General features: G+C 40.5%; 1 protein-coding gene across 12 annotated transcripts in view; it reads left to right on the forward strand.

Annotated features, from left to right (window-relative positions):
• TTLL5 (tubulin tyrosine ligase like 5) overlaps positions 1-23,289 on the forward strand; it is a 254,949-nt gene that overhangs the window by 24,599 nt on the left and 207,061 nt on the right. For all 12 annotated transcript variants that reach the window (XM_064486123.1, XM_064486125.1, XM_064486128.1 and 9 more), the window contains exons 7-12: positions 2,029-2,111; positions 9,942-10,011; positions 10,441-10,525; positions 20,017-20,118; positions 21,915-22,006; positions 22,775-22,882. In XM_064486123.1, coding sequence (XP_064342193.1) covers positions 2,029-2,111; positions 9,942-10,011; positions 10,441-10,525; positions 20,017-20,118; positions 21,915-22,006; positions 22,775-22,882 — 540 coding nt within the window. The remainder of the gene's footprint in view (positions 1-2,028; positions 2,112-9,941; positions 10,012-10,440; positions 10,526-20,016; positions 20,119-21,914; positions 22,007-22,774; positions 22,883-23,289) is intronic.

The following is a 23,289-nucleotide window of genomic DNA, read 5'->3' on the forward strand; positions in this document are numbered from 1 at the left end:
CTGCTAGTCTGATCTCCGTGAGGGCAGGGAGTGTCTCGTTCACTACTACGTGCCCCACACTAGCAAGCTGCTTGACACGGGTTAGGTACTTAGAATATTGAATGAATGAAGTTTTAAAATTGTTGAATTTTTTTTTGTTTTCTTTTATTATCCATAGCATCTTTTGTGCTCAGTCTGTCATACTCTTAGAATTTGGAGAAAATGGAAAAATATATAAAGTGTATACGTATACATATATTCAATGGCTTCACTTCGTAGAGATTTAATTTGTCTTACATAACTGTCAATATGCCATCTATAGCAGGATTTTAAAATTATGTAAATTTTATTTTTTGAAAGGTAGTATAGTCCCATGGTACAAAAACAAAACAAAACAATAATCAGTGAAAAGCTTTTCTCCTCTTTCCCTCAGTCATCCAGAGGTGATCATGTTACTAGTATATTTACATATCCTTCTAGAGATATTCTCTCTACTTGTATAACTTGAGTGTGTCTGTGAACAGATGGGAGCGTACAATACACATTTCCCTGAACTTTACTTTTTTTTTTTTTCACTCAACAGCCTATCTTTGAACTCATTCCCTCTCTGTTCATGAATAGTGTGTCTCATTTTGTGTGTCTGCTTACTATTCCGTTATGTAGGGCAAGTGTCTGCAAACTACAACCCTGTGTCAGATCCAGTCCTCTGCTTTTTTATGTATATCCCATGGGCTAAAAATGGTTTTTACATTTTTAAATGGTTGAACAAAAATCCAGAGAAGAATAAAATTTTCATGGCATGTGGAAATCATACAAATTTCCGTGCCCATAAATCAAGTTTTTGAGGGGCACAGCCGTGTCCCTTCATTTACATATTGTTTATGGTATCTTTCAAGCTACCATGGCAGAGTCGAATAGTTACAACAGAGATTGCATGGCATGCAAAGCCTAAGCTATTTATTATCTGGCTTTTTACCAAAAAAAAGTTTCCCGCCCCCTCATATAGGTACAATATAGTGTATTAATTAATTTATGGATGTCTTTTGCTGTTACAATGCAGCATTGAATAATCTTATACAAAGAACCTTCCACATGTATGTAAGTAGGATTAGAGAGTACATTTCCAGAAGTGCAGTTGCTCACAGAGTTTTAAATCCTGTGTGGTACATCACATTTTTTCTAATTCTGTTAGGCTGCATCAAGGGAAAAAGCTGGGAAGGATGGGGGGGAGATCTTCTTTTTCTCCTAGAGAACGGTTTGTGGCACTGACCAAGTCAGGTTCCTGCAGTGAGGCCTTGGAGAGACAGTTTGGCTCCAATCAGAAGGAGAGTCCCTTGTCCCTGTTTCTCTCCCATGTCCTCTGACCTTCCCTAAGTGGAGGGTGGAGCCATCTGTGAGCCTCTGGGCTCCTTGTGTGGGTTGTGTGGTTTCTCTTTCTATGATCCAAAGGAATTTGAAGTGTAACCCTGAATCTGGGAAAGGAACAAGAGTAAAGGGCACCTTTTAACTACATGCAAATTATTGTCCTACCTTTCCACTCACACATTGTTTGATTTAAGGCAATTTTTTCTTACAACCTTAGAGAAATTGCTTAAGGAAAATTATCATATTAGGGGATCTGACTTTTGACTCGCATTGTCACTGTCTGCAGTGTGAGCCTCTGGAGGTTCTTCAGTTAATAGAGGCTAGAATCTCAAAAGATTCATGGAGGTTGTTTGTGTCAGCAAGAGACTAATACCCAGATATTTGCCCTACTGTGTTTTTATTCTCTCATTCAAGAGGGGAAATGGTGGAAGAAATACATTATATAATTTTGCTTTCTCTTCCTTCCTCCTCTTTCCTCTGTCTTTGTCTTTCTCTCTCTCTTTCTGTTTTCATTTTTTAGTACAGAAATACAGGTTATTTTAGCTGCTGTCCTCCACTTAGAAATTTGGAAAATTCTTTGGGTACCTGCCTAGATAACTGTTGTTGAAGTTTGAGGTAATAAACTCATGCCCTTTCTCTCTCTTTTTTTCTTTCTCCTTTTTTCTCTCTCAATGTTTTGAGCAGATTCATATTCAAAGGACCGGGGACCTTGGATAGTAAAACCAGTGGCCTCTTCTAGAGGGCGAGGCGTCTACCTGATCAACAATGTAAGTATGCAGCGGGCGGCATAGGGCTTCTCTCTGTGTTAGTTCTTCCCTGCTTCACCCTTTGTCTTAGCTTCTAAATCTGCATTCAGAAGTGTGATTTGAGGGTAGGTATGAGTCTACTGTTCACCTTACTGGCAGTAACCTCCTCCCATGCCATTCTATGTTATTCTATGGCTAATAAATCACTTGATCAAATTTTGGGGGAGGGCAGCCTTTGGTATCAGCAGAAAAGAGGTATTTTTTCTGCTTTCAGTGTTCTGTCTTGTTAATTACTTAACACTGAGCATTAAGTGGTAGCACACATATTTCGTTCCTGTTGTGAGCAGACACATGACTCAAGGTCATCAAGGAAGTTGACCTTAATTGGGAATGGCATCCTTGCTGCTGTGTCTGCTCCTTCCACTCTTCTTTCTTCTTCTTCCTCCTCATCCTCTTCTTTTTTCAGCAGTCATCAGTATGACTTCTTGATTCTTTGCAAAATCCTCATTCAAGTTGTTTTTCAGTTGAATACATATACAGAGTAAAAAAAAATAAAATCCCAACCCCAGTCTCACTCGCTAGACTTAAAACAGTGGATAGTAACCTAGTGTAGCTAATTGATGTTTCTTCTTTTCTCAGCTTCACATTTTATTTCATAATTCTCAGTTTGATATTTTCTGCACTCATATCATCTCCTATCCCCCCTTCACATTCCTTCACATTCCTTTTCTAAGTTTGATTACTTTTTATTTTCATATGTAAAGGTTTATAATTTTATACTCTTCAGTAATTATAATTCAGTTTCTCTGTTTTATTTGCAAGTTAAATAAAAATTTAAACTCAATAGAAACTTTACAGATGGGAATTCTGAAATTGAACCAGTGTTTCAGTCTGGGTCTTTTTTCATTTTTCTTCTTTGACATTCAGTTGTCCCTTTAAACATAGAAGCTAGTGTTTTTCTTTAGTTCAGGGAAAATCACCCATTTTTGGTCTCTGGAACTCCTTTTTGAAACACTCTTGGTCTTTTCTTCATGTCAACTTCTCTCTCATTTTAAATTCTCTGTCTTCTCCCATCTTTATCTTCTGAATCACCAGTTTGAGCTTTATCCATTTTGTTATTCTGGCTATCAGAATTTATAGAAGCTCTTATTTTCTGATTTGCCTTTTTATTTATTTTTTGGTACCAGCCTGTTGTTGCTTGATGGATGCCATTTGCCTGCTGGTTTTTCTGAGGAAATGAATTGAAAGCTTTTTAAAGTTCTCTTCTGTTTCATGAGTTTTCTTGGGATCATCTTTTCTCTTCCACGTTTGGGTTTTCTCACTCTCCATGACCTTAGGTGTTGAGTCATCCCTGTGAACAAAAGACCTGACTGACTGAAATTGACAGCTGGCCTGGGTTCCTCTAGTGCTGTGTGGGACTGATTCCCTGATAGCTTCTCCCGGGACAGGAGACTGGCTGTGAGCTTTGTGCGAGGGCACAGCATGTTGACCGTCAGGCCGCACCTTAGGTGTTAGTGAGGAGCACGCCTCTGCCTTCCCTGTTGCCAAAACAGGGCAGGCCTCATTGTGAGTGTAGAGGAAGACTTTGGTGACTTCCCTTTGGGGCAGCGCTGCCTTTCTTCTCTTTCCCTCTTTGTGCCTTGTAGGAATACAGTGGCTTCAAGTTCCACTCTTCTGTCAGATCCCTGCACGTAAGCAAGGTGTCCTGGAGTCATCCTTAGGTTGTGTCCGGAGGGAGGAGCTTTGGTTGTTGGAGAAGGCCCACCGGCCTCACCATTTTGCATGCTGTTTGTTTATTAATTATCTTCTTGTCCCCTGGCTCACTCCTGCTCCTCGTGTTCGTTCATTGCCAGCTTAGAACTCCTCAGAGACCTCCTTGGGAAGACCGCTCTCAGCTCTGATATTTTGGGCTGGGGCTTCCTCTGCTCTGTTTTCTTAACCTGTTCCCATCTACTGTCTATTGTTCAGGGTTTCCTTAAACCTCTGGTCTTTTGTTGGCTCCTTTAACTGTTTTCTAGCCTTGTTATCATTTCATTCTTTTTTTTGGTGGGGGGGAGTAATTAGGTTTGTTTGTTTGTTTGTTTGTTTATTTTTAGAGGCAGTACTGGGGATTGAACCCAGGACCCTGTGCATACCAGGCATGTGCTCTACCACTTGAGCTATACCTTCTCCCCATTTAATTCTTTTAAAGTATCTTCTCTGTCCTAGCAGTGGGACCCGGAAAAGGTAGAGTAGGGGTAGATGTGTCATATATGGGGTCATGTGGTCTGAGCTATTTCTTGTATGTGCAGAAATGAACTTTCTGAGGGGTCTTTCACATTGGAAAATCCTTAAATTCAGTCTGGACTAAAAACTGTGCAGTAAACACTGATCGCCAGATCTTTTGTGCAGAAGAAACCCAGGATCTGGTTATGATACAGTAACCACCCCAGGCCCAGGCTGCAAGTCCCGTTACCTGGCCCTGCATCACTCTGGAGACCTCTTACCCTGGCTCTCTTGGGACAGGAGGCCTCGGTCACATGCCTGTGTTCTGACCTTGGCCTGAAGGCTCCTGTCCAACAGCTTTTCCTTCAGCTCCATGCCAGGAGCGCCAGTGTTGTTTGAGTCTCATAGATGACACTCGTTTGGGTTTGGATTTTAGCTGCCAAATGGAATTGCTATTGAAAGTCAACTGTGGTGCAAGTTTGCTTTTTATTTTCTTAGACATGAGTCAAAAAGAATAGGATCATTCCCAGCTCATCTGGGACTTTTTTTTTCTCTTGGAACGCTCTTTTGCCCCAGTGATTTGTTATTTTAAAACCAACATCATAAAGAATAGAAAAGTTAAACTTCCCTTGGTGGGGCTGAGAACCCCGTGCCCCAACTCTTCCCTGGATGCTGTGTCTCATAAAGGGGGTGACAAGTCTTGAGAGAATGCGTTTGGCAGGCCCTCCTTCTCCCTCCCACCTCTCCCTGGGCTGACTCCCTCGAGACCCCCTGCATAGATCAAAGTACTTGGCAGGACCCTCTGCCTGCCCCCTCCCCCTCAGCAAAGCTTTGGAATGAGTCTGAATCTTTGAGGTATTTGGTGGAGGTGCCAGACAGGAGCCTGGGAGGATGCCAGCAGGCACCAGGGAGCTGGCACCATGCGGACATAATGGGAAAATACTCCCATTTCACTCCCAAACTGGAATTTTATCACCTTTTACCCAGACCTACAAACCATGTAGTTAATACTCTTCTCTCTCTCCTTACACACAAGGCCTAACCAGCCCCTCTTTTCCATACCTGGATCCTTTCCCATGGAATATGTGACCCATTAGCCAACGGGATGAAGTAACTCTTTCCAAGGCTGCTGCCTGCTTTCCTTTTAGATTTGGAGGAGGGAGAGGGAGTGCTCAGGCGGAGGGTCTGAGCAGAGCTGACACGAGTGGGTAAGGGGGGTGCTGGGGACAGGGGCGGAGTTAGGTGTGAGGACCAAATAAAAACATCTTTCCCTGTCTTCCTGCTGGAATGAGAAGGGCCTCTTATTAAAAATTCCTTGTAACCTTTTGGAAAATATCTGCAAATAGCAACTTGTACCATTACGAGGACAGGATGAAGGATAGAAAAAGCCTGACTTTTATGTACTACTGAGGAGAGGAGCGTGAGCCCCTACGGTTGGAAGCGTCTTGGCTGATTGGCGAACGTGTTCTCTTAATGATGCGCTCTTTAACTCTGGAAATACAGCATAAAGGACAGAGTTGTGTTTGCTCCAGCTCCTTCAGTAACCATGACTAAATGCCATATTTTCCCAATTTAGTGTATTCAAATTGAGGGGAAAGATCTGGTGTTTTCTGATTAAGGTATGAATTTGATTAGGAAAATCAAGTTCAGTCATCCTTGTCTCACACATCTTCCATGGTGAATAGAATATTAATCTTTTCTCTGAGATTTTGAACTATTAGGAGAGTGTTTAGGGCACTGCCTCTGCTCACTCCTGTATTCGGGAAGATAATTTTGTGCAGCCCTCCTATTTCTGTTTGTCTCTATGTTATCTTACGTGCTTTCCAGTTTTTCTCACTGTTCAACAAATAATTAAGGGAGTTCCAGTTGCGTGCTAGGTGCTGCCACCCCTTAAAACCTTTTGAAGAAGAGGGTTCGTCTCCTAATTCTTTTGTATCTTCATTATAACCCAGTGTGCTGTTCTGAGCAGGATGGCACGTGACCCGCCGTGATGAATGCTGTCGAGTTATGGACCTTAGTAAACAGAACCACATAGATACTCTTGAGTTTGCAATAATAATAACGTATTTGTTGAGCGTTTACTGTGTGCCTACCACTGCACCTTCCAAATATAATCTCATTTAGTCTTTATAAGAACCCTAAGAGGTAGATACTATTCTTTCCTTAGTAAGTGAAGATTTCAACTCAGGTCTCGCTGATTCTAGAGCCTGCATTCTTAACCACTGCACCATTCTACCATACAATAACTTAACAGATATCATGAGCTTTAATCTTAACGTCAAATTAGAAAAAATGGGTTTCCAGCTTTCCCAGCAATTCAGATTCTTGCTTTAGCATACTTTGGAGGGCAATTTGAGCTTAGAACTGACATCATTTAAAATGAGTTAATTTGGAATGATTGAAAAGGAAACAGGCTTGAAGATATCAAAAAGGTTTTATGAGTTGCTCATCATTATTACAGTATGCAAAAAAACTGAACCCAAATCGTTCTCTTCTTCTGTGAGCTTACAATTTAATTCCTAAGCAGATAGAAATGAGAGGTAAAGACCACTGAACACATATTAAAGTTACCTAAATAATGTAAGAGATTATGTTATGCAAAACTCAAAGGACAAATGTATTTGATGAGAAAAGGAAGAGAGGACACGGGCGTGGACATTAGGTGTGTCATGGATTGAAGATCATTAACAGTGGATTCTCTGGATCCCAGGACAATTGGGTGGTCTCTTGTAGCCTGTAGGTGTTACTCAGTAGAGAAAGAGCTGCAGTTGTTTGATTTTAGGTTTGGAACACCGCCTGCAGCTTGCTGCTGTGTACTGTGATTGCATCAGTTCTTACAGACTAAGCTGACTCAAAATAGAAATAGTATGTGTGAGAAACTGATCGAGAAATGTAAGGGAGTCAGGAGATGGTGTGGGTGACCAGGTCCATGAGTGTGAATCAGTAGTGACGTTGTGGTGTCCACATGATGCATAGAGATGGCATGTGAAACTCGTGTTGTGGGTTTGAGATAGCAGCAGTGGGAAATGAGAGGGGAGTCTCATTATCTTGACTCTGGAATTGCTCATCATGATTGTGTATGATGTTATGGGTCACAAAATTATCCTTATTTTATGATAACTGTAGTACTTGGGATAGCAAATGCATTATTATAAAGGCAAACTTTTGAATTTGGGGTCCATTTTTTAGATCAGAACTTCGGAGAAAGCTGTGAATATTGCTTAAGAATTACACTTCTAGGGCAGACTGCCTGGGTTCAAATGCTACTCTGTCACTTATTAGCTGTGTGCCTTTGAGCAGATTCCTAACCCTCTCTGATTCTTCCCTCGTCTGTCATATTGGACAGTGATATACTTACCTTGTGGGGTTGAACGAGGATGAAATGAAATAATACTTGTGAAGGATTAGAACAGCACTTGGCATATAGCAAATGTTTGGTATTAATTGATACAATTTTTTTTTCCTGCAAACGTTGATAGTTATTTCTGTTGCTGCTACTGTAGTTATTGTCATCACGGTTATCATTGTGGCCATTTCCTCTTTGCAGTCCTTTTGTCCTATATGGATTATGGTGATTGACAGCTGATTTTTCTGTCTTTATCTCACTTAGAGATATTCTGTTCCAGATATTTTCATTTTACTGTTTACTTAATCAAGAATCCACAATAATATCGTGCTTCCCACCATGTTCAGTCTAGATTCCTCTTGCCAGAGGTTCAGATCCTTTGCCAGTGGGATATTCCCTCCTCATTGTCTAACCAGACTTTTCATTATTTCCCAGGTCAGTCTTTTAGCCCCAGGTCAGTGAATCTGGCCACTCTCTTTTCTCCTGGACTTTGCACCTGCTGTCTTTCCATGCCGGCCTCCTTGCCTTTCCCCTTGTGCATGATAGCTTTCAGCACTCCCTCCTGAACCTCCTCTTCCAGGACAAGCCTTCCATGACTGGTCCCACCACACTGGTCTGCACTTCATTCTGCAACCTCACGTCTTGTATTTGTAGGGATGCTGCTTTGTGTTCTTTTAGATGATATATTTTGCTGTCCCTCTACCTAAATGTCACACTCTTGGGATTAGAGGTTAGGCTCTGTGAGGGCAGGGATTGTATCTCTTCATGACTGTATCCTCGGTGCCTTCTACAGTATCCAGCAATACTCATCATTACTTATTGTGTAGACAACTCTTTTTGCATTCAAAAAAATCTTCAAGAGATCTAGTTCGGTCTTTGCATTCAATGGCATAGAAAGCACTATTGAGTGAATCAGTGAAACATCCGTCCCATTTCACAGGGGAGATGTCAGGATCCATTGTGGAAAGATCTGTAAGTTCTTTGAGCAACTTGATGAAAGCCTTCATGTAAAAATAATGGTAATAGCAGAGAGGGTATAGCTTAGAGGTAGAGTGCACGCTTAGCAGTGTGCACAAAGTCCTGGTTCAATCCCCAGTACCTCCATTAAAAAGATAAGTAAGTAAGTAAATAAATAAATAAGTAATAAACCTAATCTCCACCCTCCACAAAAGAATAGAATAATGGCAGTATTTTAAAATTTCCAACATGCTTTACATTGGGAGGAAGTAAGTTTCTTTGTTAACTGAAGTTCAATTGATTTACACTGTTGTGTGATTCAGTTATACATTTTTATGTATATATGTATCTTTTCTTTTCCATTATAGGTTACTGCAAGATATTGAATGTAGTTCCCTGTGCTCTACAGTAGGAGTTTGTTGTTTATTTTATATATAGTAGTTTGTATCTGCTAATCCCAAACTCTTAATTTATCCCCTCCTCTTCCACTTTGGTAACCATAAGTTTGTTTTCTATGTCTGTGAGTCTCTTTCTGTTTTGTAAATAAATTCATTTGTATCTTTTTTTTTCCTCTTAGATTCCACATATAAGTGATATCATAATATTTGTCTTTGTCTGACTTACTTCACTTAGTATGGTAATCTCTAGGTCCATTTGTGTTGCTGCAGATGGCATTATTCTATTCTTTTTATGGCTGAATAGTATTCCATTGTGTATATATTTATATATATAAATACATATACCACATCTTCTTTTTCCAGCCATCTGTTGATGGACATTTAGGTTGCTTCCTTGTCTTGGCTATTGTAAATAGTGCTACTGTGAACATTGGGGTTCATGTATCTTTTTGAATTAAGAGTTTTCTCTGGGTGTATGGCCAGGAGTGAGATTGCTGGATCATATGGTAACTCTGTTTTTAGGTTTTTAAGGAATCTTCATACTGTTTTCCATAGTGGCTGCACCAAATTACATTCCCACCAACAATGTAGGAGAGTTCCCTTGAGAAAGCAAGTTTTCATTTATTTTTTAAGTAGCTTTTATTTTCTGGGCGTGTAAATACTTAATATCATGTATATAAATCTTTGAAGCTGTTTAGGCTCTATTTATTATGTGAGAGGGGCTGTGTAAGTTTCTTTTTTCCCTATTATAACTGGATACCCACGGTGTTTATGAAAGTGGTGTGTTATATGACCAATTACTATGTGGAGAGCTTGAAGGAAAGCTTTTCTTACAGTTAGTTTTCCACATTATTGTTTCTAAAAGGTTAAGAACTTTGCTTCCTTATTATAAGTGAAGATTCCTTTGCATTTCTACCCTTTCACTTTTTTCTCTTTACTCAATAGCCAAACCAGATTTCCCTGGAGGAGAACATCCTGGTCTCCCGTTACATTAACAACCCCCTGCTCATAGACGGTGAGTTGTCATTAGGTCCTTCACTGGATGGGGCCTGATCTTACTGAATTTTTCTTTTTTTTAAACATTTTTATAGTCTTCTCTAGTAAGTCTTAATTAAGCTAGTGTGAAATTCTTGGCGACTGTGACTCCAGAGATAAGGCTGGTTCCTTACCTAGATCATAGGATTATTTTGAAGATGATCAAAAAGAGAGTGCTTTATAGGTTATATGATAATAAATGTGCATGCAAGCTGTACTATATATATATATATATATATATATATATATATATTCTCTCTCTTGTTAGGTATGTATATATGTATAGTAGAATTATTGTTTATCCTCAGAAGGCAAGGTGTGTAGGCAGTTTTTGTTATGTTGCCCTGTCCATTCTGTAACAGAAAACAAATGAACTCAGTGTTCCTGTACACCTAAACTTTTTTTCTAGATTTCAAGTTTGACGTGCGCCTCTATGTGCTTGTGACGTCCTATGACCCTCTCGTCATCTACCTCTATGAGGAAGGGCTGGCTAGGTAAGAGGCCTGTGCCCGGGGTGTTACTAGAGTGGGCCCTTCAGTGGTATATCAAGATCAGGTTGTTTTTTCTGTCGTGTTCAACTCAGGAGAATAGAAGGTCTCCAGATGGGCTTCAGATGCAGAAATACAGTCTTAACTATTTTACAACCTCACCTGCATATCCACACATATGAACAAGCACGTGTCTGTAAACACACACCTTTTGCAGCCAGGATCCAGGATCACGTTGTATTTTCATGAAACGGAAATTGATGTGAAGATGCTGGGACTGCTGTTTTTCACAAATGACCTAGAAAAGGAGGAAAAAAATCCCCACTTGTATACCAGTTATATACCAGATATTTATCTGAATGCCCACAACAAGCTTAAAGTTGATGCATTTTTGCACTTGAGGAAACTGAGGCTTAACGAGAGTTAAGGGAACTTGAAGTCACTTTTCTGAGATCTTCCAGCTGACTGATGATAGTGGGGTGGGAATTTGAACTCCTGGATCTGACACCAGAGCTGAAGACTTGAGCTGTTTCATGTCCTCTTGTATTCTGGGTGGAGGAGAGTTAGCTGCTCTTTTTTTTCACCTACAAGTCTGTAATATATTTTACAGTGGTTATAGATATTATTCTGTTTTTCTTGAGGTACTGTTTAGGCTTTAAGGTAGTGTGACTTACAAAATTAAGTTCCAGTTATAATAATTTGAAGTTTCATTTCCCATATCCACAGGATTTTACTGGTGACAGTATTTTCATAGACCCTTTAAATTGTTTAAAATGAGTACATGTGCTTGTGTTCTTTTCCTCCACAAAACTAATGTATATATATGTATATGTACACATATACATACATATATCTATTCCCCTCACAAAACCAATATATAATATATATGTATTTTACCAAGTAGCTTGTTCTGAAGCTCCTTTTATGCATAGTCTCTTTATAGAGCATAGCAGTTTAGCAGGTGGTTTGCATCTGTAAAAAGCATGGTCTGTATGTTTCTTTTAGAAAACGTACTTCAGAGATGGGAAATACCATTGATAAAAGAAGGCTACCTATTTAATTATAGGTGCTTTGACACATATTACTGTACTCTGACAACTGTTATTTTAGAGTTGTATTTTAATTATTTCATATACTCAAATTTTTTTATACGTCCTGTGACTAGAGTCAGGTGAGAATGTCAACCAGATACTAGTTGGTTGAGCCATGTCTTGCCTTCACCTCTAGGTGGCAGTGACAGCATTTCTAAGCCCTGTCATAGTCTTAGCTAAGATTTATGATTTTGAACCCCGGGAACTCTGAAGGCCGCTGAAGCTCCCAAGATTTGGTCTCTGGTTCTTTGAAAGTTGAGGAGGGGGAAAACTAAAACAGTTTTTAAAACTAAAACCTCAGTTTGAGGTAAACTGGGCACAAACTGACTATGAATTCGAGTCAGATCTTCATAGGACAGAAGTTTTCTAGTATTTTTAGACACATGTACTCTCATATTTTGAAGTATAGGGATAAGAGCCGGGTCCTCATATTGTCTACAACAAAAAGAAGGTGAACTATACCCCTTACTTGTGCCCAGGTATCTAAGGTGCTGAGGATCCTCCATCTTGTAATTTAGGGCACCTGCACACTCCCTCCTGTGCATCACCAGCTTCTTTGCCCTCCTCCCTCCACTCATCCTCATCCAGCTTGTCTCCTGTACCCTTCTTGGGAACTGAGCATGTCCCGCCGTAGATTGGACTTCTTGAGTAGGGAAAAGACCTCAAGGTTATGCTCGTGATTTCTCAAGAATATCACAGCAGTACGCTCTGCATATTATTCCGAAGGCATTTCACCCACAGTGTTAATAGCCCTCTCTATTGGTAACATTTGGCATAGTTTTAAAACCTCAATGGTTCGGATGCAAGATGAGAGCAATACCAATATTTATTATAGGATTTACTACAGACGTGCAAGTGCTTTGGCTATTGGCTGTGTGTTGGAAGTCAGAACGCACTGAACTGAGTAACTCTGTTCTCTTGCCTCCAACAGGAACTTAGTATACACATGAATAAAAAGATGGATGCTGTTTCTCAGAATAACTTGGAAAACAACTTTTTACAAACTCGGGCCAAATGGAACCCCAAAATATGAATTTTCAGGGTTTTGGCTCATTTTACCTAAAAATATAGGTGAATATAAAAGCTTTACAAAAGGACAGTACACGATGACAGGGTAGTAGCCGGGCCTGTGAGGGTGTGTCGCTCTGCACAGTAACTTCCATGTGCCTTCATTTCTGTGTCTTAAGCACTGTGCATCTTGGCATCCATCTGCTTCTTTTTAATCCTTAGAATCCTCTCAACTGTGTCATTACATTCAATAGTCTACAGCATCCCCAGATCTGCAGCCGCTAGTAATCTTGTGTCACGTGGGTTTTATATAGACATTGCTGGAGATAATCAGTTCGGGATGAGATCACTAGACCGTTTTACTTTGAGGCTCGACAAGGAAAACCATAATCTTTGCTAAAGAGACAGAACTGGCAGCAGCGTAATTGGTTTCCTTATTTAGAAAAGAACGGTCTTATCCCACATCACTTCTGTTTGGGGCCTCAAAATTCATGCTCAGGTGACAGAAAGATTAAGTTCTTTTCACAGGACAGTTCTGTGAGATGAAAATTTTGTGTAAATTCTTTAACCTTCCTGTATTTACTAAAGAGGCCCTGCCTAGTTTCTTTCTAAACTAATAATTTCATTTTTTCTTGTTGTTTTATTATTATAGGAAGTAGAAAAAGTCTCATTATTTTCTTGTGGGCAACATGTTGATACGTTTTAAAAAATTGTCTTAGTGGTATTTGAGTCCAGCATCTTGCCCCTTCCTACTTTTGTTTCACGAGTGCGTTGCTGTTTTTGCGCCAGCAGGGGGCACTCAAGTTTCCAGAGAGGGGTGCTGTTCTCTACCAAAATGGTGTAGGTTCTTTTTCCTGTCAGAGGTGGAATCCAAAAAGACTTTGTCCTGGATTTTACAGTTTTAGGTGGATCCAGTATGTGGTCTAAATGATTTGATGAGGCCCTTTTTGAGACAAAGCGAATACCCAAATTTTCACTGAAACAGGAAAAATAAAAAGTTGAAAAAAAATTAAACAAAATTGAGTTGAAAACCAAATGTGTTGTCAGAGACACAAAGATAGGTAGCACTAGCAACCTGGGGGAGATGAAAGTGCTGGTCCCCTGGCCCGGGGAGCTCCACCCACGTGGTGGAGGTGGGAGGAGGGACAGTGAGAAGGCCCCGGTCGGGACTGCCTCTCTTCTGCCTCAGCCATATTATTCAGTGGAAATTCAGAAAAGATCCCAAAGCATTTGTAATGCCTCTCCCTTCCTCCCCACCCCCAGTTCCTTCTTCAGTAGCCTTCCTTGCTAATTAACACTGGCTCCGCAGGGATATTTACCTTTTCTCTGCTGGATTCCTGTGGTTTTGAAAGAATTCAGGTACTTGCCGGTTGCCAAGGAATTCAGATTACCTCACAGGCTGCACACTGTCCAGAATCTGCCACAGCAGCAAGAGGGGGAAGAGACACCAAGAAGGGGGAGAAAACCCTCTCCAGTGCTCATTGTCACCCTCCCTGGCAGGCCCTGGCTGTTTGTGAAGTTTGAGTCATTTCTGGCTCAGAAGACCAGGGGATCAGGCTGGTAATCCCCTCCCAGACGGCCCCGTGGGGCGCTGCCCAGTCACTGCAGCACTTTGGCAGTCTCCCGGCCGCAGCTGGCTGACAGCAGATCAGAGAGCTCTTGGGCCTCTTGTTCTCTTCCATGGGATTTTTCTGGGTCAGGCCAGGATGAAACCCAGTGGCTCCTGGCAAGGCTGCCTGAGGTGCTGTCTCTTCATCCTCCAGGCCTTTTTGGCTCTGAGTGGCTACACCTGCTGAAAGATAACTCATGGGCCACAGCCAGGGTCTCCTCAGAGCTGGCCTCCCTTTACTTTGTACGTTTGTAGTGAATGTTTGTTGGAATATGTAGCTATCAAAGCGAGGTGTGGGGTGCAGTTTGACTGTCCTACATCTAGACTCTCTATGACTCTGACAGAGATTCTCAGGAGAACAAAGTCATTTTCAAATGGGGGAAGAGAGTTGAAAAGATCCCACTAAGTTGGCACTTTCCTTCCCGGCTGAGTTCCATATTGGTAAAGTTCTGAACAAGCAATGCAGGTGTAATTTCAGTTAATGCTTGTCAGGTGCCTACTCTATGTCTAACATCAAGAGCCTTCCTTCACATAGACACTCAAGAGTTTTAGACAGATATTCCATCGTCTTGATTCTCATTGAGAACCATTAGAAAGCAAAAAGGAAATGCAGCTTTTGATTTAAGAATTTATTGTCAGAATAAAGATAATTCATATATGTTTCAATGTGGCAAAAAAAGAAATGGGGATATAGTTCTCTATTCATCAGTAGGTTGTGAACTGATACCCAGGGTTTCAGATTTGACAAAGAAAGTAGAGCCCCCTTCTCTTCCTCCCTTCCTCCCTCCCTCCTTTTATCCCTCCCTTCCTTCCTTCTTTCCTTTTGGCTTAAAGATCAAAGTGATGAAATTCTTTCATGAGAGCTTTTCCTAAATCGTTATTTCATTAAGAGGAGTGTCAAGACTCAATTCATCAATAAATTTCAGCATGTGTTAGGAGAAGTAACTGCAAACTTGGTCCTGGGCGACCTAGTAGAGAATTACCTCTTTTAAGTTGTTTCTAATAAAGAAATTGTTGAAGCTTTCAGACCTAAATAGGATGAAATTTGGTGTGTGAAGATCTAAATCAAGAGTCACAAACTTAAATGCTCACAAGAACATTCACTAAAGAAATTGTCCAGGTGGAGACTGGAGAACCAGAGATCACATGTCCTACCTAAAGGGCATTTACTATTCAGAAGCAGCAAGTCACTGATATGTGGTAGTGCTGTGATCTGAATATGTCTCCCCCAATTCATATGTTGAAATCCCAACCCCAAAGGTGATGATACTAGGAGGTGGGAACTTTGGGAGGTGATTAGGTCATGAGGGTGGCACCCTCTTGAATGTGATTAGTGCCCTTTTATAAAAGAGGGCCCGGAGGGATTCCTCACCCCTCCACTCCATTAGGACACAGCAGGAAGGTCCTGTCTGTCTGCTTGATTCTTAATGTTGGACTTCCAGCCTCCAGAACTGTGAGACATAAATTTCTGTTGTTTATAAGCTGCACAGTAGGTGGTATTTTGTTACAGCAACCTGAATGGACTGAGGCAGGTGGTGTTGCCAGATCTTCTGGTTTTTTAAGGGAGGCTGAAAAATCTAGATTTTTTTATTGAGAAATTTACCCTTGTTTTTAGGCTTTTAATTTTGAAACCATTTCAAAGTTACAGAAAAGCTGTAAAAATGGTAAGAAGAACTGCCTTTTACCTTTCATCTAGAGATCACATTCAAATTTTGCTAACTGTTCTAATAATGGGTTTTTTTTTTAATTTTCACTTTTTGTTTATATTGAATTGGGATGTAAACAAGATCCATGCAGATTGGTTAACATGTTTTTTAAGTGTTTTCTAATTTATAGATTCACCCTCCATCTCTCTTTGTTTTTGCTTTTTTGTTGTTGTTGTTATTGTTGTTATAGAATCCAATCATTCTTCCTGAAGAATCTGTTACAGACTGTGTTGTGGAGTTCATCTCCATAATGCTAACATGCTCTGTTGTTCTATTTCATGTACATTGGTAATTGTCATATTCAGGTTTGGTGTTTTCTCAGACTACTTTATTGGTGGTGATGTATTCTGCCAATAGAAGATACATAATTTCCAATTTCCTGTCTCGTTATAATAGCAATTGAAAATCACTAATTAGATGCATTAATTCATTAGAGGTTACAGAAGGCAATATACTAGTTCTATCATTTTTTTCTTCAATCATTAGTGTAAATACTTCTATAAAGAGAAACTTATCTTCAACTCTTTGGTTGCCCTAAGAAATAATGTTCTTTAGAACAGAAGGCTCCAAACCTAGGGTCATATATTTAGTTGTTGAGTCTCTTTAGTCTCCTTTGCTTTGAAACATTTACTCAGTCTTTCATTGACTTTCATCACTGCAGCAATTTTGAAGATTTAGGCCAGTCATTTTGTGGCCCTTAATTTGAGTTTGTCAGATATTTTTTCATAATTAGACTCAGTTTACGTATTTTTAGCCAGAAGGTCACAGAAGTGATACTGGGTTCTTCCTGCATTGCATTTGATGGCACATGATAACTATTTAGTGGTATTGACCACTCGACTAAGACAGTCTGCCAGATTTCTCCACTGTAAAGTTACTTTGTTTTCCCCTCTGTAATTCATAAATATACTATGAAGAGATACTCGAGACCATGTAAAATCTCATTCCTCATTTCATTTTCACCCAGTAATTTTAATATCCATTGATGTTTCTTGCCTGGATGAACTGTTACTGTGATGGTTGTCGAATGAGGATTTTGTAATCCTGTCATTCCTTTTACTTTTACTGTTTGGCATTTTACTCCCAGGAAGAGTTTTCTCTCCATCCGTTCATTTATTTGTTTATTTATATACACCAATGTGGACTGAAGGATTCCTGTGTTATTTAATGGGTTATAATCCTTTACTGTCATAATTTATTTTGACATGTCCCCTCATTCTTTGAGCACAAGATAGTTCAGGCTTGTTGTCTTCTTTCTCTGCCTCAGCGCTGAATCAGCGGTTTTCTCCATGGAGCAGTGGTTGCTTTTAATGGAGAATAGCATTTAGAAATCAAGATCCGGGTGCTAGATATGCTCATTCTTCTGGGGTGTCTCTGCTCTCAGGTCCTCACAATGGAAATATGTGTATGGATATACATACAGGTACACATATATACACATTTACATCTATGCTTCTTTCTATATCTCTCTGTGAAAAGCAGGAGTTCATACTGAAACCTCCAATTCTAGCTCAAAACTACAGGGTTCATTCCAGCCTTTTCCCTTTCCATATTTTTTGTCTCTTTTCTCCAATAGTGAGAAATCGGACCTCCATTATCTTCAGCGTATTTATTTATTTGCTCAGTTCACTCACATGCAGCCTCCCCTCCCTGACCCCACTCCATTCAGATGCCCTCTTGTGTGAACTTTGACCCATGTGGGGCCCCCATCCTGCTTGAATAGCCTCCTTGTGCTGCCCCTCAGCTGCCTTACCATCCCGTCCGCCATCTTCATCACGTGGCTGACTCTGCCACTGGGCTTCAGGAAGAAAGGTCTGAATTTTGTTTGTTCTTTTTTTTCTCTTTTTTTCCTTTTTGGGTCTGAACTTTAAATGTTGGCCAAATAATTCAAATTAAGAAAAAAACCAAAAAACCTTTGTGAGTAATCAGAACTTGATTAGTAGGTCACACCTGAGACTAATGGGATCTTTGATTGAGACAATGAGAAGAAAATGTTGGAAAATGGGTACCAGAGATGAATATGGTCTGTTTATTGCAGTTTTTAGTGAGAACTGGAAGATCTCCCTGGGTTAAGAGGAAGGAGGAGCATATACACCTGCTTTTCCTCTCAGTGGTCTTCTACGCTCCCCCTTGGGCTGACTGAAGTAAAGAGGGTAGCACTTTTGCCCTTTGGGGTAACTTTTCCAGTGAGCTGAAGTTTTTCTTGTTTTTGTTTTCTCTAATTCTTACTTCTTGCTGCTTATGTTCTGTGGAACTGTAACATTAATAATCTTGTCCTTCCTGAGTTTTGGAATTTTGCCCGTGCAAAAAGGGAGATTAGGAAGAAGGAAACTTATTTTTCAGGGATGAGGTCCTATTGAGAAAGGGAGTATAGGACTGACAGATGTGCTGGGTACCAGTTCCCATTGACCTGCCAGGCCTGTGCCAGTCTTTTCATGTCACTGACCAAATTAGATCAGGTACTCGGATGTGGAAGAGATGAAAAACCTCTTTCTCTGAAGCAGAACCTTTTCCCTCCCTCTAAATCATTATTTTGGGGGGAGATGGCAGGGGGTATGACACCGTGAGGTAATGTCTGGTGGAGGCAGGCAGCCTCTGTGGGGCCTGTGTGGGCCCCCTCTGCATTTCACAAGAATTTAGAGAATGACTATTTCCCGCTTGATTGGAGAACCTCAGAAGAAGGAAGATTGGGATATATAGGTAAGGTTTACTCTCTGTGGAGTGACATGGCTGAAGTTAAGTGATAACTGCTGCAAGTTTCTGGAAAATCTGAGATCCTTCTCATGCATGGTAGTGCTTATCAAACTCTTGTCCCTTAGCCACACATGCCTGGTCAACATTTTCTCTGTGTCCACATCCTTCTTCCTGGCCTCATGTTTGTTTATTTTAGTTTGGGGATTTTTTTGTTTGTTTGTTTTTTTCTTTTTTCTGCTTCTCTTTCTTCGGCTTTTGTATATTTCTAGTGCAGGGAATTAGGGAGCAGAGATAGTGGGTGAGTGAGAAGAAATAGAGAAGAGGGAAAATTTTAAATGCTGCCCTTTAATGTGGTAAAAATTCATTTTGACTTCATAGTCTGAGTAAGCACATGTAAATAATTTTTAAATCATAGGAAAATAAACTTGTGGCCTTCCAGGATTTTTTTTCACACACTTGGATGTGACTCTGGGGAAAACCACTTTAGTGCAGGGTGATATGGGTATAGTGGTATGTAAACAGGGCTTGATATTTACCATGACCATTCGACTCGAGTGTCCTTTGTTGATGTTGAGCATCACTGGAAAGTTTTCTCTTTTCTTGGCTACTTCCTTCAGAGGCACATATATTTTATACTTTGGTCTTCGTTTGGCAATAGTCCAGGATATCGAATTGCTGCCCTGTTTTCCGTGGGCTCCATGTTTAATCCTTCTGTCTTTTGCCTTCATTCCAAGTTCAAGAATTAATCTCACTATGTGCCTATTTATGTTGCTCTGAAGACCTAGGCTTTGTATGCTATTAATGCTGCCATTCTTGTTTTCTTTATTTTGTAGATCAGTTCTGTTTTTTCCATGGATGTGAGTTCTAAGTCAGTATATCGTTTTGCTTTTTTTCTTTTTGCTTAATATTTTCCGTAGAATACTCTAGTACCAGGCATTGTATAGGCACTCAAGGTGTTTCTGGACCAGCTAATGCCCCATCATCCATGGCATTCTATACACAGTTTCCCTGATTGTGAATAACTGTTTTCATTTTTCATCCTTCCTGTCAGTCTAAGGTTCTGCTTCTGTATCAGAGAAGTGGCATCTCATGGTTAAGAACATGGGTTTTGGAGTCAGTGTGATTTGGGGCTAGTTACTTAATCTTCTAGCTCATATTTTAATTTTCATATCTATTTTTAAAAATAGATATAATCCTACCCACTTCAGAGAATTGCTTTAAGGATTGAATTAAATGTGATATTACACATGAAACACTTAGCATGGGAGTTGGCAGTTAGTAAGCACTCAGTATTCAAGGAGGGTGTCACCCCCCCCCATTAATATCTCATTGATCCTGTATTTCCTTGAAACCCTGCTTCTGACATTTAATCTGTGTCCTTTCTGTCAGGTTTGCAACCGTGCGCTATGACCAAGGAGCCAAGAACATTCGGAACCAGTTCATGCACCTGACAAATTACAGTGTGAATAAGAAGAGTGGAGACTATGTCAGGTACCGGCTGTGCCTGAGCCAAGAGCAGAGAAGTCAGTTTCAGATGCAGGCATTGTAGAAGTGGAAAGTCACCACGTTGCACTGGAGGAAAACTTTACGTTTATATCCATGTAACTTAGCGAAAGCTGTCAGAGTCATTTAAAGTAGTTTTGAGGCATATCTGCTGCTACTTCTCTGTTGCTTGCCCAGTTACAGCATCGCCTTTCTCCACCAAAATGTGCCTTCCTTCCCAAGTTTCATCTTCCTCATTGTCTTCCCTCACTTGACTCAGGGGTGGGAATTTTATAGGCATATGGAACTTTTTAGAAGTCAAGAAATTAGGTCATTTGGCAGAATGTATCAAAAGCTTCAAAAATACTCAAACCCTTTGACCCAGCAATCCCATTTCTAGGAACTTCACCTTAAGAAATAACAAAGGATATGCACACAAAATCAGAGACAAGAATGTTCATCGCGGTACATAGTCAGGTGGAAGAAGCAGGTTACCAGACAGTACATGCAATTTAATTTCTTTTTTAAATATGTAAGATAACTAAAGCTGTTTTTCTCCCCTGAGGGGGTAGGTAGTGGGGGAAGAAAGCTAGAAAGATATATACTAAAATGTTAACAGTGCTTAACTATAATGGATAGGATTAATGGGTGGGTGATGTCTGTCTGCTTCTCTGTGCTTTTATGTATTTCCTAAATTATTCTAAAAGAAATACTTGTATGATCGGGGTGGGGGGGGGATAGTTAGGAATAAATTAAAGAAAGAAATGAGGCCATCTCAGAAAAGGATTCAGTGGAAGGGAGTACCAACCCAGCTGTGTGGAAATATTCTTTCTGCTCTGTTTTCTTTCATCCTGATAATTTTGCCAGAAAATGGAAAAATAAAAAAGAAACCCAATCAGTTACTTTCTACTCAGACTAAAAATAGGTGCCTAGAAGTGCCAAGGAAAGAAAGAAAGAAAGGAATCTGGAAGTGATGGCATAGTTGCCGAAGCTGTATAGATTTCATTGAGTGTCCTGTGATTGGTGTTTGGAGTTGGTTGGAGGTATAGTAACCTTCACTCTGGAACATGAGCGAAGATGCACCTGGTGGGTGGTAGGGAATAAGGGGGTGGCTGCAAAGCACAAGTTCCAGATTGCAAGGTCCTTCCAACAGTCGTGGGAATCTGCCCCATTTGCCACTTTGCTGCTATAATGGTGTTGTACTTCATCACTTCTGTAGTGGCTCCAGTGAGTCCTGCCTTGGGTGATACCTTAGGAGGTACCCAAAAAGCTGTGTCTATCACTAGGCAGTAGGGAGCTTGCTTCAGATGCCAGAGCAGTTCTGTGCAGAGTTAGCTCATGAAAATGCTACACTAGATTAGCTCACTAACCCATCCAGACTCACTTCTGGTCTAAACATGGCATTAGAGATTGTTTTGTGGGCTCATGTGACATGTACCTCAAAGGCAAGGTTAGTGTCCCCAAACATTTCAATCAATTTATTGTAACCATTCTTAAATCTGTTACCTTCTTTCAAAAATTCCTTCTACTCTTTCACAATGCATAATTATTTGGTTAAGGAAGAATTTGCCTTTTTTTGCCCTACTCTCCTCAGTAAGGCAAGCTATATGCATTGTCATTTCAATGGAAGAAACTGGTACAAAAGCATGTATGACAGAAAAGACCAAGAAAAAGTGAGTGAGTGAAAGTCAGCAAAGGGAATATTTTTCTAAAGACTTATAAGGAAAGAAGGCTGTTTGTAAAAATCTTGTTTCTACGGTCAGCCCTAGTTGCATATGTGACCTTGATCCATTGGTTTGTTTTAGTTGTGATGATCCAGAAGTGGAGGATTATGGGAACAAGTGGAGTATGAGTGCTATGCTTAGGTATCTGAAACAGGAAGGCAGAGATACAACTGGTGAGTACCAGGCCTTTTCCCTTTTTGACTTCGCTTCTTTGTATACCTTTACCACTTTTGCCTCTTACCAGGTGTCATTCTTCCTAATTCTAATAGTGTTACTGAGATGTCTAATGGGATCATTGTTCTTGGCATTAATTTGTCCTTCCCTTTAGAAGATGGAGAACAACAAGCTTACCATAGCTCCCCAAATCCCTTTTCTTGTTTCTAGTTTGGAAGACAAAACTTTCCCCTTTAATCTTTAGTGAGTTTATCCTTCTTGAATGACGAACTGCTGACTAAAATACTGTTACCTTTTCGCATAACAAATTGTCTGTCTCCATATTGGCCCCAAGTTCACATTTTTCTAAGGCAATCTCTCTCATTCATGTTGCTGAATTGGAGAATGGACAGGATCAAGTTTGAGTACAGGGCTTGGAATCAAGATGGACACTATTGCTGAGTTTCCCACTGAGCCTTGAGCAGAGTGGGAAACAGCGTACCCAAAGGCCTGTCTCAGTCCACAAAGGGAAGGGTGAGAGGAGTGAGAAGGGGGCAGGCATCCTTTTCCATTCTGTGTCTGTGTTTTGTCATAGGGAGGACTCTTGAGTCCATCCCCCAGCACCTCCATTCTTGACTCTACCTCCTGCTTTCTCCTGGAGGACCCATTCACAAGACTGCCACGTGGAGACTTTTTTAAATGAGCACATGTGCTTTTATAGTTATATTGTGTCCTGGAATCTAGTCCTAATCCATGCATGATAGTGTTTTTATTTTCTCCTTTTGTAGCGTTGATGGCCCATGTAGAAGACCTGATCATTAAGACTATAATCTCTGCTGAACTAGCCATTGCCACGGCCTGTAAAACCTTTGTTCCTCATCGCAGCAGTTGTTTTGGTAAGGAGCCTCAGGAAGCTTAACACATTTTGTGGAAAGGGGCTTGGGAAGTTGGGATGGGATCCTGGGGTAGAGAGACTTAGTGATTCTGCAGGAGTGAAATGTATGTGGTGGACTCTTATTTCTAAGCTCGTGTAACATACGCAGATCCTACTCAGAGGCCAGTGATGAGCTTAGCTGGAGGTCCCCTGAGGACTAACTAGCTTTCTGTGTGGGAAGCAGGGATTGGAACTAAAGTGTGGGTCTCTTTGTCAGAGTGCAATCAGAAAAAGTCTGCAACGGACTGTACAGGAATCCAGCTCTAACAAATATATTCCAGAGCTCTTTGGCAGCCAGACTGGGAACTGTTCCAAGACGCTCTGGCTGGTACCAGTATGTGCTTTCTCCCATTTTCCAATGACTCCTCC

This window comes from Camelus dromedarius, chromosome 5 (assembly GCF_036321535.1).
Source record: "Camelus dromedarius isolate mCamDro1 chromosome 5, mCamDro1.pat, whole genome shotgun sequence".
Lineage (NCBI taxonomy): Eukaryota > Metazoa > Chordata > Mammalia > Artiodactyla > Camelidae > Camelus > Camelus dromedarius.